This window comes from Lonchura striata, chromosome 1A (assembly GCF_050655825.1).
Source record: "Lonchura striata isolate lonStrDom1 chromosome 1A, ASM5065582v1, whole genome shotgun sequence".
NCBI lineage: Eukaryota > Metazoa > Chordata > Aves > Passeriformes > Estrildidae > Lonchura > Lonchura striata.
The window spans coordinates 43,607,269-43,624,361 of NC_140741.1; the positions used below are offsets into that span (position 1 = coordinate 43,607,269).

Genomic DNA, 17,093 nt, shown 5'->3' on the forward strand with positions numbered 1-17,093 from the left:
CTCCTTGCAGCCCAATAGCACAGCAGTTTACCGATGCGCATGAGAAAGTCGCTTCTATTTAAAATGGTCATAAATTCTATTGGCTCAAACACAGCATCCTGGCTGCTCAGGGGTGGGGAAACAGGTGTGGACCAAGGTCTCTGGTGGTGTAAGCTGGTGTGGCTCTGCTGGTTCCAGCAAAGCAGCTTCATCTACATAAGTTAAATATTTCATCTTAGCATACATTGCAACACTACTACTTGCAAAAAGAATACTTTGAATTAATGCTTGTGCTTGTGGGAAAACATTCAAATGGAAAATATAATCATCCATTGTTAACATGAGTGTCTGGATTCAATGACTGAAAGTTGGCATTGATTTGTGAAATATAAAATAAGGAACACACAGAACAAATACACTTGCATAGAGATTAATTTGGTTTTTCCCCCTGGGAGAGACTGGAAAGAGAACAGGTTTTGAGCAATTTCTCCAGTGAGTGTAAGGGAGCTAAGGGACTTTAGCTCTTGGAATGCTGTAAAGGTCAGTGACATTTGTCTTTGCCTCAAATTGGATTCTGGCCAAATTTTGGGAGGGAGCTCTTCTGCTTCCACCCCATGTTCTGGCAAAAGGCATGCCAGCAAATATCTGACTATGGAGAAGATGGGTGGGCAGAGGGGAGCTCACTCTTGTGCCTAGGCCCCTGCTTCACTGTGGTGGGCTGAGGCTTCTTTCCTCTATCTGCTGGTGTGGGGTGAGCTCCCCAGGGTTTGCAAGGCTTCAGGGACTAGATGCAAGTGGGAGTGCAGCAGAAACTGCAGTGCTAGTAGAGCTGCCAGTAGAAGCTGGTTGTGCTTTCACCCTTCCTACTGTATTTCAGAGTGGTGCTGTAAGGAATACCTGAAGGAGAGCAAATACTTGCAAAGCTGAAGGAAAGCACTTCCAGATGTGGCCTCTTCTAGAATAGTTGGCCAGGCTAGGGCTGGCAGCTTGCTGCATTGCACAGTTTGAGCTAGAGAAATAACAATTACCAAAAAAGAACTGTGAGATGTCCCTAAAGCCAAGGAGAAAAAAGGAGAGGATGTGTTTGCATTTTCTGCACCAGTGGATCCCTCTTCAATCTTCAATCATGTGCTGAAGAGATGATCCTTGCTGGTACTCACTCTTGCTGATGCTGATACTCCTCTTCAAGAGCAACCAGAATTCCCCAAGAACTTCAGATCTGCCCTGTGGAACTGTGTGTCTGTACAGGAAGAGTCATCTAAAGCACTGGTTTCACTTAGCACTCTTGTTTTTTATACAAATGATTTTCTTAAGAAATGTTTACCTAGCAGGAAAAACAATAAAAAAACCCTCAGCATCAACAAAACAGCTGTGTAGTTCATCAGGAAGATTTCCCAGGTCTGGCACCTCCCTGTGCCCTCTCCTTTCTTCTGCCACTGCCATGTCTGCTAGCTTTGATGTTAACACCTCAGCCTCATGCAGAGTAGGGGTAAACAGGGAAAGACTGGGTTCTCTTGTACCATCAGGAGCATGAATTGCCCAGCTCCCAGGCTGCAGCCTGCATTTTAGATTTTGTTTAGAAACAAAAAGGTTTGGATTCCTTTTTCAGTGAGATATATAGGAAATGTAGTTACTTCAAGCAGCCACATCATGGCACTAACAGTGTAGAGTGGTTCTCAGCCAAAACCTAGAGCTCAAGTCAAAACTTGCTACATTAGCACATTTTACTACAGAACAGGAATGTTAATGTGATACAATTAAATATTATGTTGCAAAGAAACTACGTGTCCCAAACCATTGCAGAATGTATCTATGACATAGGGGGAACTGTTTGTCTTAGCAGTGTGTTTATAATTATACCAAACTCCCCTTTTGCCATCGTCCTGCAAAAATCATTTGCAGTCCCAAGCATTGTGTGGCCATGGCTGCCTCTGGCATCCAGTGTGTGGTGCAAGGAGGAGCAGGGCCAGCTGACTCTGCAGATTCAGGGAACCAACTTGCTTTGTAATGGGACACCCAAGAAAGTGCTTTGCTGAGGGCGTCTGAGAGAAATCAAGAGCTGTGCTGTGTCTTGCCACTCATGTTGTGCCCAGCCTGGGGCAAGGGCTTCTGGAGGCTGGGATCCTGGGATCCCAGGATCCTGGGATCCTGTCACGATCCTTCCACCTTTGTGGAAGGATATTATGAACAGGTGCAGATCCAGTGGGGAATTTGCTCTCCCTCTGGGTCTGACTGGTGCAATATATCCTATTGTGACAGGTGATGTGGTTTCAGTCCTTCAAAATCCTCCCTCTTCTCCAGCTTGCACAAGGCTGGATCTCCCTGGTCAAGTTCCCTTAACAGCTGATTAAAATCTTAGTGCCTTGGTCTTAGAGCAGAAGATAATTTGCTCGGTCTCCATTTGTTGAACCACAGATTAGACAGCTCAGCTGTGAAGTGGCCATAGAAAAAGACCCACTTCAGCAGGAAGGAGTAATACCTGTTGTGTTCTTTTACCTTGTCCTTTACTCAGTACTGCCAACTCTTGGGTGCTCTGCCAACCATGTGGATCTTGAGGAATCCTTGGAGAGGCCAGATAATAACTAGTGCAAGTGGAATGGTCCCAGGGGCTTCCCAGAGAGGAGCTGCTGGCACAGGGATGTTCACACACAAGGATAAATGTAGAGGTACATGATTACAGTTTTCACATAGAATCAGTGTATCAGATATTATTTCAGTGATTGATTTGTGTTGAGTGAGGGGAAGACATCTTAATGTGTGTGATTGCAGTGCAATATCAATATTAATTTAAAAGTCCTATGTCCCAAAATCTGGAGAAAACCATCACATGGGTAAATTACAGATTTGCAAGCCAAAACCTTATATTAATAATGAGCTGTCTAATTTTGCTAATTCTAAGTTAGGGAGAAAAAACTATGACATAAAAATACTTAAGCAAATAATTAATATTATTTCACTCTGGAGTTTGATAAGCCTTAATTTTCTTCCTTTTTTGGCAATTCCCATTCCTCTGCTCTGAAAAACTTCTGTTTTCTTATTCTGTAAGTGCATGAAGAATCTGCCCCTTTGCCAGAAAAAAGCACCTGGAGCTTCACTGCAGTGCAGGGATCAGGTCTGGAATTCATTCATCCAACATATAAGAATTAGGTCATACTCTGTCTCCTGTTCTTAAAAGGACTCTTGCAGGTGCTTCTGGATGCCCTGGAGGAAACTGGGAAACATCATGAAGGCTGCCACCAAACCCGCCTGGGGAAGTGGCAAGAGCAGGCTTGGGACTATGCTTCCTCCAAGGCTGCATAACTGGCCATGTCTCCTGAAAACCTGATTCAGTCATATCAGCCTCCTGCAGGCAGTGTTGCAGACCTCAGGATGTGTTTGTTGTCACAGCCTGTGTGATTTTCATGAGCTGTTCAAATCACAGTGTCCATTGTTGGTGGAAGAGGTGATGAGAAAGAGGGAGAGGAAGGTTGTGTTAAAGAAAAGCTTGAAAATTTATGTCTTTTTTCTGTCAGCTGGAAATTTTTTCCTGTGGTCAAAACTATGGAATCTTTTTTCTTTAATTTTTTGAAGGATAAACTGTTGCTGAAGAAAAACAAACAAACAGACAAACAAAAAAAAACCAAAACAAAATAAGCCAAACCAACAAAAAACAAACCATGAAAGCTGTAAGACCAGTATCCTGGTTTCTGTGGAAAAGGAAATAAAACCCCCTTATTCTGCCAAATTGATGTTTTCAAAAGCCATTACCAGACTAATACTTCAGTATGAAGCAGTATGAGGCTCTCTGTATCCTCCCACTGCCACTCCAGGGAAGCACAGGCTCAAGGACCTTTGGAACATGGATCTTGCACACAGCTCTCTAAAGCACCATTTTCTGCTGTCTCTTTGCTTGCAGAAATCTACCTGGTGAGCTCCTCAGACACTGCCTCTCTGTTTAAGTAGAATTGAATCCTTCTTTTTAAAATTTTTTTTAATGGGTTGATTTGAATCAGGTCCTCACTGCTAACAGTCAGTGCATTCAGGATTTTTTTGGGCGACACTTTGAAGCTTAGCTGTGCTCTTCCAGGAAGGGCCCTTCCCTAGCTGTGTCTCTGTGCATGGCTGGGAATTAGTGTGAAACCTTCCAAGGACCAGAGAGCTGTGCTCCAGCCCAGTGAAATACTTTTTTGTCTATTGTAAGCTGAGTGGATGGGAGAGTCAATGGTATAGTCCTTTGCCCTTCCCTAAAGCAAAATGGGGAGGCCCAGACACCTCTACAGATAACTGGGGATTGAATCTTACCTTACAATTTGCTAAGGTATCAAGACTTGTGCTTTTCAAAGCCTGTTGTCCACTCCACAGAGTACTGATACACATTTCCTTCTCCACATTGAGCAATTGATAGGTTCCACTGTAGGATTAGAGTAAATTATCCTTTCTGATGAGTTTTCTAGACAAAACATTGCCTATGAGCTAATATCATGAGGTCAATTCCTCTATCTGTATTCCCAGAAAACCACTTGAAATTCTAGGCAATGAGAGCAAGACTTTTTAAAATTAATTGGGAAAAAAGAACAATTATTCAAATTGCAGAGATGAGGAAGCAGTAGTGTTTGTACTATTGGTTCTTTATTGGCCCTTGTACCCAAGTCTGTTCTGGATGTACCCCACTACTGACAATAAGCATAATTAAATGTAGCTACCTCTTGGGCTTTTTATTTTTTAATCTCTTAAGGACTAGTTGAATAATATTTATATTAGTTAAACTTGTAATCTAAATCTAATCTCATCTTCTGCAAGTCCATGCACATTGTATTAGGTCAAGTTTTTTCTGTAAACAAGGTCTGTTGGGTGACAGACCTTGGAGAGCTAGTTATAACTCAGTGTAACACAATATTCTGTGTACTGTCCTTACTTGCAGCATTTGGACATTGGGAACACCAATTAAAACCTGCTGTGATGAAGGACCACATCTTCTTCCATCCTTTTGGCTTCCTTCCAGCTCCTAGAACCCAAAGGGAAGGGTGGCACAAAATGCAGTAATGCACATCTTTGTGGACTGGTCACCTGTACTGCAATAGTGAAATTCCCCAGTTGGTCTGGAAAGGGAACTCCACTCCAGTGTCACTGCTGACTAGGTGAAAAGGGAGAAAGGCAATATTTAGTCCAGGCATCTCAGTTCTGCACAGTTTCTCTGCCATCACAATGAGGAAGATTTATGAAGGCTGATAAATATCCACCCGTAGAGGGCCATCTCCTCACTGCAGTCACACCTGCACTATTCCTTATTAAAAAAGAAGGCTGGAAAAGTCTAATATAAGTCTAAACAGCAATTTTTCAAGTTGATTTTTATACTTCAGGTAGATCAACAGCAACAGATATGAGTTCTTGTATATTATGTAGCTTATTTCAGCCTCTAATTAGGTTATGTTGCATGCACAATCCCTTTCTTGACACTTGACACAGCAGCTGCCAAAGTTGGGTTCTGGTCAGGCCTGTCCTGGGAACAGTATGTGCTGTGATTTGGATAAAGGGTGCTCAGTCTGAATCTGTGTCTCTGCTTGCCCCTTCCACTGCAACTTTGTTGTGGTTACTTTTATGAAACCCAAGCCAGCTGCTTCCTAGTTTTACACAAAACACATTAATTGGGACCTCTAGCTTTGCTGTAACAACCAACACCTACTTACAGGAATTGTATAGTTATGATCCTCATTTCCACACGTTGCAAAAGTTTGCATTGCCTCAAAGGTTGACACATATATTATTAAGTATTGGTAAGTGAAATCATACAAAAATTTTGTGGTGAGTCCTTCATGGCCCCATGTCTACTAAAAATAACTACTGACAGATCTGATTTCCACATGTCAGAGTGAAAAAGACTGCCAGGTTATTCACCTGTGCCTGTCACTGACTATATTGTCTGGTTGCACATTTAGTCAGCCCTTTCACAAATTCTCCCCAAAAAGTGCTTAGTGAAGCTGCCTTCCTGAATTAGTTTCTCTGTAAGGTTATCTGCTTTTAAAACCAAATGAGTCCCAAACTACAAATTTAGCAGCAGGAGGAGGAATTAAGAAAATTTGCATCCCCTTGATACATTTGACTCAATCATATTTCTCTAACACATTTAATATACTTATATATGATTCTTAGTACTCTTTTAACAGGTACTTACAAATTTACAAATTCTGTACCACTTTGAAGATACATTAACTTTTAAGAATTAGCTAAGACATGCTGGATATATCTCTTGTTGTGATGTTTTTGGTTTTAGAAGGCCAGTCCCCATGACTGATAGGACACTGATTTGCACAGTGCACTAGCCATGTGAGCACTATTGATTTTGTCATGAGGGTCACAGTCCAGACCCTCCCAACCTGTCCTTGGCCCAGCACAACCTCCCAAGCCTCTGAAGTCAAGGGCAGAGCTTGTCTGACTGTGAAACAGGAATGAAGTCCTAATCCCTGTAAGCACCTTTTCTAGATAAACCCTTGGTTCACAGAGTTTGTTGCTCATACTGTGTCAGCATGATGAGAGCAGAGCAGCTGCTCCCAGTGTACTTGGTTGCTGTGGCAGCTGCTCTGGCTTGCTCGTATCACCACAGCTCTGTTTATGATGGAGCATTTACACAGGCACATGTATCCTTTTTTATAGAGCCACCTGGCAAAGCTTTGCTGCCTTCACCCTCGGCTCTGCAGTCTGGGAGCATGTGTTGGCTGTTTGGGTCTATCAGCAGCAGGGCAATGAGCATGAGTGGTGCTGAGGGATGGAGGCTGAGGGTGAGACCTGCATTTGAACTGGCAATGGAGAGATGGAACTGCTGGGTGTGCTGTTCAGCAAACATTCCTGGCTAAAGAAAAAACCTTGATGCTTACAGACCACAGATACCTAGGGTGTCTAATACAGCAGGCTCAAGAGCTGCTGCTGCCCAGTGGTTGGATCACACTGGTTTCAGCATTTCAGCAGTTCTGTGGTTCAGAAGCATAATTTTATTTCCTAGCATGACAACCTTGCTGCTCCTCTCCAGGAAGGTTGCTCTCTTGGCTGGTACCCTTGCAACAGCAGCCAGAATAATATAGGCAGCCTCATGCCTCAGATAGCTCGGCTTTACATGGCATTAAAGAGTATGCCAAGTCAATGAAAATGGGAACATGACCAATGGTAGGTGGTAGACATTAATTTGCCCCTTGAAGTTTTGTCTTGTTTTCACTACTGTAAATCCTTCTGTACTAGTCTGGTTGCCTCTGTTAATGGCAGAATAGACAGAGCCATGCTGACACAGTCAGGGGAGAAAGATTGGCCTATTATAGTGAGAGTTTTGTGTTTGGAGCTTGTGCTGTCATGCAGTGAGGTGGCCCATGCTTGTACAGGGAAGAGAGGAACTGCTGTGAGCTGGTGGCTGCTTGGAGTAGCTGGGGTTGCAGTGAGGTTCAGCCTCCCTAGATTAAAGCACTGTTTCACCTCATGTGTGCCCAGTGTTGGTCATGGCATTACCATTTCACAAACACTGGACTTAGGCACATCTTTGGGAATTATCTGAAATAAAGAGGAGAAATTATCAATTACTATGTCTGTCCATATGCTCTGGTCTGTTCCCCATCCAGAATTGTATTTTTGTGGGGTGTGAAAATTATTCGAGACTGGTAAATCTCCTGAGCATTGCATAGAGCTGCTAAGTGACAGGAGAGAATGTAAGGGGTAGCTGCTGTGCTAGCAGTGGAGGGACAAGCAGCCAGGGAGCTGAGAGAAGTGCTGCTCCCAGGGGTGGCTGGCTGTGAGCCAGCTTCAGGTTGGGGCTGCTTTAGGTGGTACCATGCTGGGGCAGGTGTATTCTATTGCATGGAAAGGCTCATAATCCCATACAGAACATCATGGTAATGGATCTCTCACCTTTGTCCACTTGGATTCTATAATCCTAGACAATGACTACAGCCACAAAGACAGCTAAATCCTACCTGAAGGCACATTTAATTGAAAATGGTCACAGTATCCATTGGCTTAGAGGTGCTTTAGTTTTTACTAGAAATTTCCTAGAGGTGCTCTCAGTTTGCTGGCAGCACAGCACATGCCATCAATGCCATGCTGGCTAAGTAATTGGCTGCAAGGTGCTTCTCCCAGCCAAGACAATCTACATGTGGCTTAGCATCAAATCTGGAGACTTAACTCCCCAGTTGTAGGGCCAACATGTTGGCTAGTCATCCTGGGCTATCTTCCTATTCCAGGAAAGAATTGAGTGTTTGTGGAAAGAGGTTTGTCATATAATAAAATGGCTGACTGCCACCAGTATACAGTAGCTTCATGCCAAGACACCTTCTTGTGGGGGTAAGGCAGAGATTTGGGTCTTTTCTCTGTCTGAGAGGATTCTCAAGCCACCTCCTTTCTGCTTGTCCCAAATCACTTGGCTATAAACCATTCTGTAGGAACAGGATTGAGGGGGACAAACATTGTCCTTCCCTGTGCCCAAGAGCCTTGGTAGATGAGAAGGCCACTGCCTTTACAAAACTTGTGCAAAACTGAAGAGCAACAATGGGGGGAGTGGTGTGCTTCTCCTCTGCCAGTGTGTATCTCAAAAAAAAAACCTCTCTTATAGTGAAAGGCGTGGCCTCAGGCAGAAGTTTCCCACCATTTGAGGAGAGCGGCGCTGTACTGGACTGTTTTGTTCTGGTCTTCACCTGTGTTTTAATTGAGAGACTAGTGCCTGAGTAGCTGAGTGAAACCCAGGCTCTGCAGTTCTTTCATGTGCCAGGAGAGGCACCTGGTAGAGAGCATCTGTGGTAAGCACAGCATAGCTCAGCTGAGCCTCTGAGAGCTGGGACAGACAGGGACGGATATGCAAAACTGAATTTTGGATGCAGGCGCAGGAGTAGTTGGCACATCCTCGACCATCAAGGCAGTGCCTTGACTGGCAGCTCGTGAAGGGCAGCTGAACATGTCCCCAGAAGCAGTGGCAGCATCTGCAGGGCCTAGGGCCTTTTGGCACTGCAAGCCTGGGGACTGCCACAGGGGCTGAAGCACTGCTCTGCCTCCACTGCAGCCCAGTACCAACTGAATATTTTAATCTGCCAAGGATTGATAGCCATGGGGGTCTGCTTATCTCTCTTTTGAGGAAGAAAGTTTTGGCTGCAGGAGAGGTTTCACAACAATGCTTTCTTGCCTTCCAATAGGCATAGACTTTTTAAAAAGGCTTCAGGTTTAGATATATTCCCCAGGCCAGCCTTTGGGCTCTGTGCCTCCTCTACCCCGAATGCCTGTACTGCATCCAAGGGGCACCTCTCTAATGGCACTGGGCACCCTGTTGTGTGGTGGAGCCCCCTGAGACAGTGCTCAGTCCCATTGGGTTCTCCTATAGCTGCTGCCCAGAGCCATGTGTGGACTCCACCTTGCAAGTCACTAACTCTTACAAAAGATCATCCTGGCTGTAACTAGCACTGAAAGTTGACAGTAGTGGACCACCCCCATTTCTCATCCCCATGTGAATTATCTGTGGCTGGTCACACCTAGCTGTGCTGCTGATAGGCTGAGGTGGGGTGTGGTGCCAGAGCAGTGCTTACCTGCCTGGCTCAGGGACCAGCCTTCCCAGGCACAGCTGAGTGCACTGTCAGAGTGGTAACATGTGGTGACATTGTACCAAGATAATATTCATCCTTCCATTTTCTTTATTATGTTTTTCCTTCGTAGGTTACAGAGGATAGTCTTTGCCTTGAATATGAGGTGTCTTCTGGTAAAGCCAGGGGGTGAGCTCCCTGGATGGAGGTGGCTGCAGTTTACTTCCATTAGCCAGCAGTAGTGTTGGGCAGGTAGGCATCTCTCAGATCCCAGTGTGGTTTTAAGGAGTCAGCCTCTTGCTTACAAGGACCAAGCTTTTTCCTTCAGTTGTGCACTGACATGAAAATCCAACAAGGAGATGAAGAAAAGCAACAGAACCAAGATGGCTAGTGATATATTTTAATAAACACAATGCTTATTTTCACCACATCCCTCCACTCTCTTCTTGTTACCCCAGGATGCTCTTAAAGCCTGCAGTGAGGTGCCAAATTGCAGCTTATGCATTTCAGGGACATAACTGCAAACAGATACCGTATTTCTGCAAGCTGTCTCCCTGGCTGTGGCAGATCTGTCATTGCAGGGATTTCCAGCACGTATGGTACCCTGGGGAATGCATCCTCCATACAGGAAGCTGCAGAGCACATCACCCTACCTTTCAACTCTCCCCAAGAGCCCTGGCATTTTTTTTTTTTGAGCCACTTTTCTCACATGGACAGCAAGACCCCAAAAAGAAAATCAAGAGCAGTCTCCAAATTCCCCCTCTTCCCCCCTGTCCCATCATTACTGTTCAGGGAAAACAGAACTGAAACAAACTGTAATGTTGAGGAACTGGCTCAAATTAGTATTCCTCATGAATGATGATATTCTCACTAGAGAGAGAATTAGTTAAATTTTTTCTGCCAGAGGTACTGCTTTTCCCTGGTGCTGCAGACCACTTTGCTGTGCTGCTGGGAAAAAGATGTCCAAATCCCCCGCTTCCACCCACGGCAGAGTTGGCTGCTGCTTCGATACAGGAATTAAAAAGGGAGTTGGAATCATGATAATTGCGTTCATTAGGTGAGCTTGCTCTTTACTGCAAACACAGTGCTGGTATGAGAACCCAGGAAGGCCATGGGAACATGCATCATGGTTCCTGCAGGATTCAGGAAGGACTGGAGGTATGATGGTCCCTGCATGGGCTCACCAGCAGCAGCCCTGCTGTGCTGCTGTGAGGCTGGTCCCCATGGAAGGCCTGGGAACAGTCTGTCCCTGTGATGGCAAATAAAACTTCAGCCAGGGCTGGCTGCTTGTGACAAGTACTGTCACTGTTTCAAGGTTTCATGAGCCCAAAGAAAGAGGGTGGTGGAAGGGAGAGAAGTGTCCTTTATGTATCTGTTAAATCAAGTTTGAGGGAGATCTACTATTGTGTATGGAAGAAAAGAAGGTTGTTATGGAGAAAAGGAGCTGAAGAGTCTGCCAAAGTGTCTAATACCATTCAAAGCCTTTCGACTTTTTATAAAGAAACTACACAGCTCAACTAAGTAGGCTGGTTAAAGCCAAGCAGCCTCTTACACTTTAAACAAAAACTAGACAAAAGCTTCTCTCTGCCACGTGGCTGGGAATAATGTGCTGCCTCTGGACTCCTTGAACCTGACCTGACAAGCACTAATTTATCTGCCATGACTGGGCAGCCCTGAAGAGCCCTTCTTTACTTCAGGGAGGCTGTAAATATGCCCACAGTGACAAATGCAGCTCTTGCTTACATTACATTAGGAAAAATCAACTTGCATAAAGAATACCTGACTCTAAGTTGGCAAGTTTTAGAGAGTATAGCGCCAACCAAATCTTCAAAATCAGTAAAAATGTGCCATGGAAGAAACCCAAATTCCATTGTGTAAAGTGTCTTGGTTTTTTAAAGTGGTGATTGCTATGGTGATATAGGTGGTATCTGTCCATTTAGTGTATTTAACAGCAGAAGAAATATTTTCATATCTGGAATTCAGACACTGAAAAGAGTCTGTGTGGTCCAGGGCCTGACACCCTGGGAAGGGATGGAGCTGGAGGCATGAGATCATATGGCTCTGTAAGAAATCTTATGAATGCTCTCTTCCATGAAAATACTAAAAATGGAAAGCCCACTCTTTATAAAATAAGAACTTTAATTCATATATGAGAAATCGTGTGTAGAAAGGTACATAATTTTTTCCTATCAGTAGTGTGTCAGGTAATTCAGAGAAATTCAAAATGTGCCTATGACAGACAGCAAGGCTTGACTGAAGCAGTGACTGGATAGAGGATGCTTCCTCCTGAAACATCTACTGGCATTAAAGCTGCCCTTTGAATTTATGTCATATAATATGCTGAAGAGAACTGTTAATAGGCTGTAAAATATATGTGTTCATCTTTCATGACTCCATTTCTATGTACATACCTTGCTTTTTTCTAGTTGGTTGGATTTTGTTTAGTTTGCTTGCTTGTTTGTTTGCTTTCAGGATGTTTTCAAGCAATTGCTGAGTTTTTATGATGGAGGGTGATACATCCACCAGGATGGAAAAACTCACTGGCCTTTGCCAAAAATTTCATTTTAAGCACTCATTTGTTGAATACAGTGACAGAGTTTTATTTTAAAGCATGTCTGTTTTTGCTTAGGCAAACATAGCAAATGGTGATAGGGAAGTAATGCTCATTGCTGCTATTATTATTGTTAGTTAAGCCAAAATTTTAAAATTTGGTGAAAATAAGAAAAAGTCACATTCTAGCGTGTCTTCATCACATGAAAGAGATTTTTTTTTTTAAATCATGCTTGGAAGTTGTTTGTATTCTTGTGTTGACTACACTGGTGTATTTTAATCTTCATTATTGGCTTCACATCAGAACTCAATTCCATGAATGTGAGTAAAACGTGTGTGTGCACACTAGATACAGCTTCATGGAGTGAAGACACTTTTGTCAATGCCTGCCAATGCCCAAATCTGTCTGCCTGAGAATAGAGGACCTGCTGTGGGAGGTGCAGAGGGAGAGCATCCTACAGACTTGTCTGCCAATGTCGTGGGGGTCCTGATCCTGCCTGCATGAGGGGCATGAGTGCTGTGGGGAGCAGAACACTGGGGCTGCGAGACCCCTTACTCTGCTTGCCTTGTTCTCCTGCGGGATGTAGAACTTGGTACTCATGGAATGCAGAGATGCGGGTACACAAAGTAAGACAGAAGTCTCCCCACTGTGCTGAGAGAAAGAGGATGCTTGTGGGTTAGGATCAGCAGGGATTTTATAACTGTAATTTTGGTCTCTGTGTATTTATAAATTAAAGAATGAATTTTGGAAGTTTCATATATTCTGAAGCCTTTTTCCAAAGCAGTTGCATGATTTATTAAAAATTTTTTGTATGAAGGGAATCTCATATAGCAAGGATAAAACAGGAGAGGTTCATTGTCAGAAGTCATTAATAAGCTCCAAGGAAAAGAGACTGTCAGGAAAAGGAAATTCTCTGGCATGGCAGAATGTCAGGTAATTAATAATTACTACAATTGTACTACATAATAACTAGAGTACATTCTGACTGTTCATCATTGGCTTGCCAGGCTTCATCACTCCCAAGTTTCTTGTAAAAAAGCAAAGCCAACAAGCAAATCTCATCATATTTGGGTGTGACTTTAGCTATTCATGAAATTTAGAAGGTGATGTTTGATATTGAGTCAGAACTGGTCTGGATTTTAATTTAGGGAGAGAAATCCTTCCAAAGTCTTTGACACAACTGGACAGGGCTGTCACCAGAACCTGACAAGACCTCCAGCTTAAAATAATTTTGGCAAAAGTATGTAGTGATAAAAAAATTAGAATTTTGTCTTGTATTAAATATGAGAGGCTGAAGTTGTTGTGAACAAAATTAGTGCTACTTAGTGATCTCTGATAGCCATTAAAATGGAGTGGACAATGACTTGTTTATTTTCATTCATGAAAAACAGATAAATGCCTTTTGAATGTAGTGATCCGATGGTATGGGTGTGAGCTGGTCAATCAGCTGGCTTTTGCAGAGCCCAGTGAAAAAGTGCCTGAAGACTTCCAACCTAGGATGGAAGATGTGTCAAAGAAATGACAGTGTTTCTTGACCAGGGAAAGGTCAGCTGTGTTATGGCAGCCTCAGTGACATAGACTTGGAATCTGCCCTTAGGAGAGTATATGCTTATAAAAGGAATGTGCAGCTCTAGCAAATTAAATGTTGTGGGACGGATACCTTAGAATAATTTGTTTGACTGACTGAGAATATCTTCCGAGTCCTGAATTATGTGCCTTTTATTCTGCTGTGTATAAGCTCTGGAGCATTGACAAAGAAGCCATTTTTGGTGACAGTCATATTTGAGCCAAGGCTGTGCAAGTGTGTGATGCTGTTGTGATGTGTGCTGTTTTCAGGTAACTGAGTCCTGGTGACACAGGGTAGAAATTATTTCCTCAACTACTGTTTAATGGATTATCTTTATAAAAAAGCCTTAGATAAAAGATGGGTAAAGAAATTTAGCATGTCTAGTGGGCAATTTAGGGCTCAAGGACTATGAGACCAGCATAAAATTTTAGTTCATGGCACACATAGCAATGATAAAATTATTGTACACTAACAGGAGTTGGAAAGGAAGAAGAGGATGCAGAAAACATGGGTGAGGGGTGAACTTCAGAGGATGATGCAAAGCCTTGAGCAGAACTTCTCATCTTTCTAAGAACTGGCTCTGAAGATGTGCAGATGTGAGGGAAGCCAGTGGTACCCCAGGCTCTTATGTAGGAGTTTTAAAAGCAATGTTATTTTTAAAATTATTATAAAGTTGTTGATAAACCCAGAGCTTTTGGCTGTGAGGAGCTCCCTTGCCATGAGCTTGGCAAGGTGAAATGTTGTACAGGGTCATTGGAAAGTATCTGGTCATTGCTGAACGGGACTCCATAATTAGACCAGTGTGGTATCATAAATAAAACAAAGCAGATGAAGACTCCAACATTTTCACCAAAAAAGAGACTGAGTGAGGGTATCAAATACTCCCCCTGACTCTCCCACTGAGCAACTGAAGGCAGAGAATCTGTCTCCTCATTCCAAAACTGAATGTGCTTCTGACTTCCTCAAATACACCAGGATACTTCTGGATGTGCTATTAACTTGTGAACATGTGTAAGGGGAGAGTTTTCTTCAGAGAACAAGGATTTCTGCCAGCTCCTCTGTGCTTTAAGTGTTCAAAATCACAACCACCCTGTTAGTGTAGCAACAAGAGGTGCAACAATGGCATTTGGAGCATGGAAAACTTCCATATACTTTTTAAGAAGGTATGGAATTTGTGTGGCATTTGTCTCAGACAGTCAGGCATGCTGCTTTCCTAAATTATCCATTTGTCCCAAGCAAGTGGTACTAGGGTTTCTGTTGTGGTGGTTTGAAATGGGGAGAGTAAATGTAGCACGTTCTTGGTTGTTTACCAAGAGTGAGGGATGAGACATCTGAGAGCTTGTGTGGATGCTGAGCCCTTTTCAGGATTGGAGAAACTAAACTGAACAGTGCAAGCTAGATGGCATGGGATTTGGATGAAAAAAAAGGAGGTATGCCTTTTAGACTATGAGAAACAAAGGTCATTTTTGGATGGTCTCCCAGATGCCTAGATCGTGACAACATTAATAAGCAACACAGAAAATATTAAAACACCTGTCACCTTCCCTCTATATGGTTATGCAGCAGGTTGTGACAGCTTGTGAACTGTGAGGTGGCTACTTCCAGCAAGGAGCAGCAACAAATTACTGCAGAGGCAGACAGATGCAGAGGGCAATCCTGTCTTGCTGCTCTTTAGCAGAGACCCTGTGAACCAGGAACTGAGAACTCAGTTTCTGTTTCCTTCCATTCTTAAAAGGAGCTTTAACAGTGCACTACAAGTTGGTAATAATTGACATTAATTTTTTTGACATTAAGTGGGAGTTTTTATTTTTCTTCTGGTAAAAAAGTCTGCAGTAATTCCCTCTGTCATCACCTTTAGAGTTGCAGACAGACCTGTGTTTTGATGGTTATATCCAGAAGGTTTTTGCTACTTTTATAAATGGTTTAAAATTCTGCTTAAAACACTTTCCTCTGCTTAATCTGTAATTTTCCAAAATAGTTTTAAAGGCCCTAGGGAATTCCTTACCCATCTTGTCTTTTTAGGTTTAAGGCCTAGGTATTTTTTGATAGATTGCTCTTACTTCAGATGTACTTTGAAAGAGTTTTGTTTGAAGAGATGCTGCATACCTATACCCTGTAATCTCCCAGTGTGCATCTACTACTAACCTCACCTACTGCTGCTTATAAAACTTAGTTTTGCTGGTTTGGGGAAAATATAGACAGTCTATAGTTGAAAAGGTTTTTACTTGTCTCTGAATTATTATTTCTGTTTGTTGCAGAGGCCTTAAGCCTTTTCAAGCCCAAAACCCCAGTGAGGCTGCAATACATCTTGAAGAGATTCTTCAGTGTAGTCATGTCTGGTAGCTGTGCTGTCATGTGCCAATATGAGAATGGAAGTTCTGCTCACATCACAAAAACTGACATAAAGGTAAAGAACATTTTTATGGTAAAAATAGCATCTCACAGAAGTTGGAGAATAGGAGATATCTGTAAGTAGAAAAGTTAGAGTCCTTTGAAACTACACTTATTTAGCTTACCCTCTTAAACAGCCATGCCACAAAAAGGAAAATAATAGCTGTTAAATGAGAAAATCAAAGCATGGGTTTGAAAAATGTCCAATTGAATTTTAGGTTAAATGTGAAAAGACTTTAGAAAGAAGTGAGGCTGCTGAGGCACAGTGTTGGGCTTAGATGTACCTTGGATCGTTTCCAAGCCAGGTCCATCTTCTTCTGGATGTCTGTTTCTGTGAGACCTTTGGTTCAAACCATACACTGAGCAGTCCCAGCATGGGCTGCCTCTGCACCCATTTGTTGTAATCTTGTTAGCTAATGAACCACTGTCCTCTCCTTCTCCAGCTCACATCCTCACTGCTGCTGCTCTCTGCAGCCTGACCAGCTCTCTTTGGTCCAGGGCATCCCTGGGCAGCTGTTGTTGATCTCACAACAGTGCTGGACCTGGCACTTGCCTCCTGCTGGAGGAGATCAGGAGGACCTGCTTTCTACCTCCACCGCTACATTGCTAAAGAAAGAGGCTTGTGGCAGAGACTGTAAAGGCAGGATTTTGCATGTGCACGGCCTGTACCATATTACATTGCATTTTGTTGCTTAGCACAAGGTAAGGAGGAGTGCAATCTGCTCAGATGTTTATAGGTGTCTGACCAGGCATACTCTGCTCTTCCATAGTAGGACTTGTGTCTTTTACTCTCAAAGCCTCCTTGAACTCAGCTGTAAGTTAATATATATTTGTGGACCCCCTGAACAGGTACACTAAGATTGAGCCTGACTCCAGATGAAAGCAGCTGCCTTGGGCAGCTATTTTGAGCTATTGATCTGTTTGAAAAAAAAAAAAATTGCAAAGTGATTTGAAAAGGGAGAAAAAACCATGGCTGGCAGCTGAATTCATGGTACAATGGTACATAGATTTATTTTCCATATGTGAGTTCCCCTCGCAGTAGTAGTAGTAGGAATAATAATAATAAATAAATAAATAAATAAAT

At 43.0% G+C, this 17,093-nt stretch overlaps 1 protein-coding gene across 4 annotated transcripts in view; it reads left to right on the top strand.

Moving 5' to 3' along the window:
* Window positions 1–17,093, top strand: part of LOC146763467 (uncharacterized) — a 66,480-nt gene that overhangs the window by 33,656 nt on the left and 15,731 nt on the right. For all 4 annotated transcript variants that reach the window (XR_014952056.1, XR_014952057.1, XM_085569374.1 and 1 more), the window contains exon 3: window positions 15,877–16,025. Coding sequence is in view for 2 of the 4 variants with exons in the window: in XM_085569374.1 (XP_085425500.1) it covers window positions 15,877–16,025 (149 nt within the window). In the remaining 2 variants the exon portion in view is untranslated. The remainder of the gene's footprint in view (window positions 1–15,876; window positions 16,026–17,093) is intronic.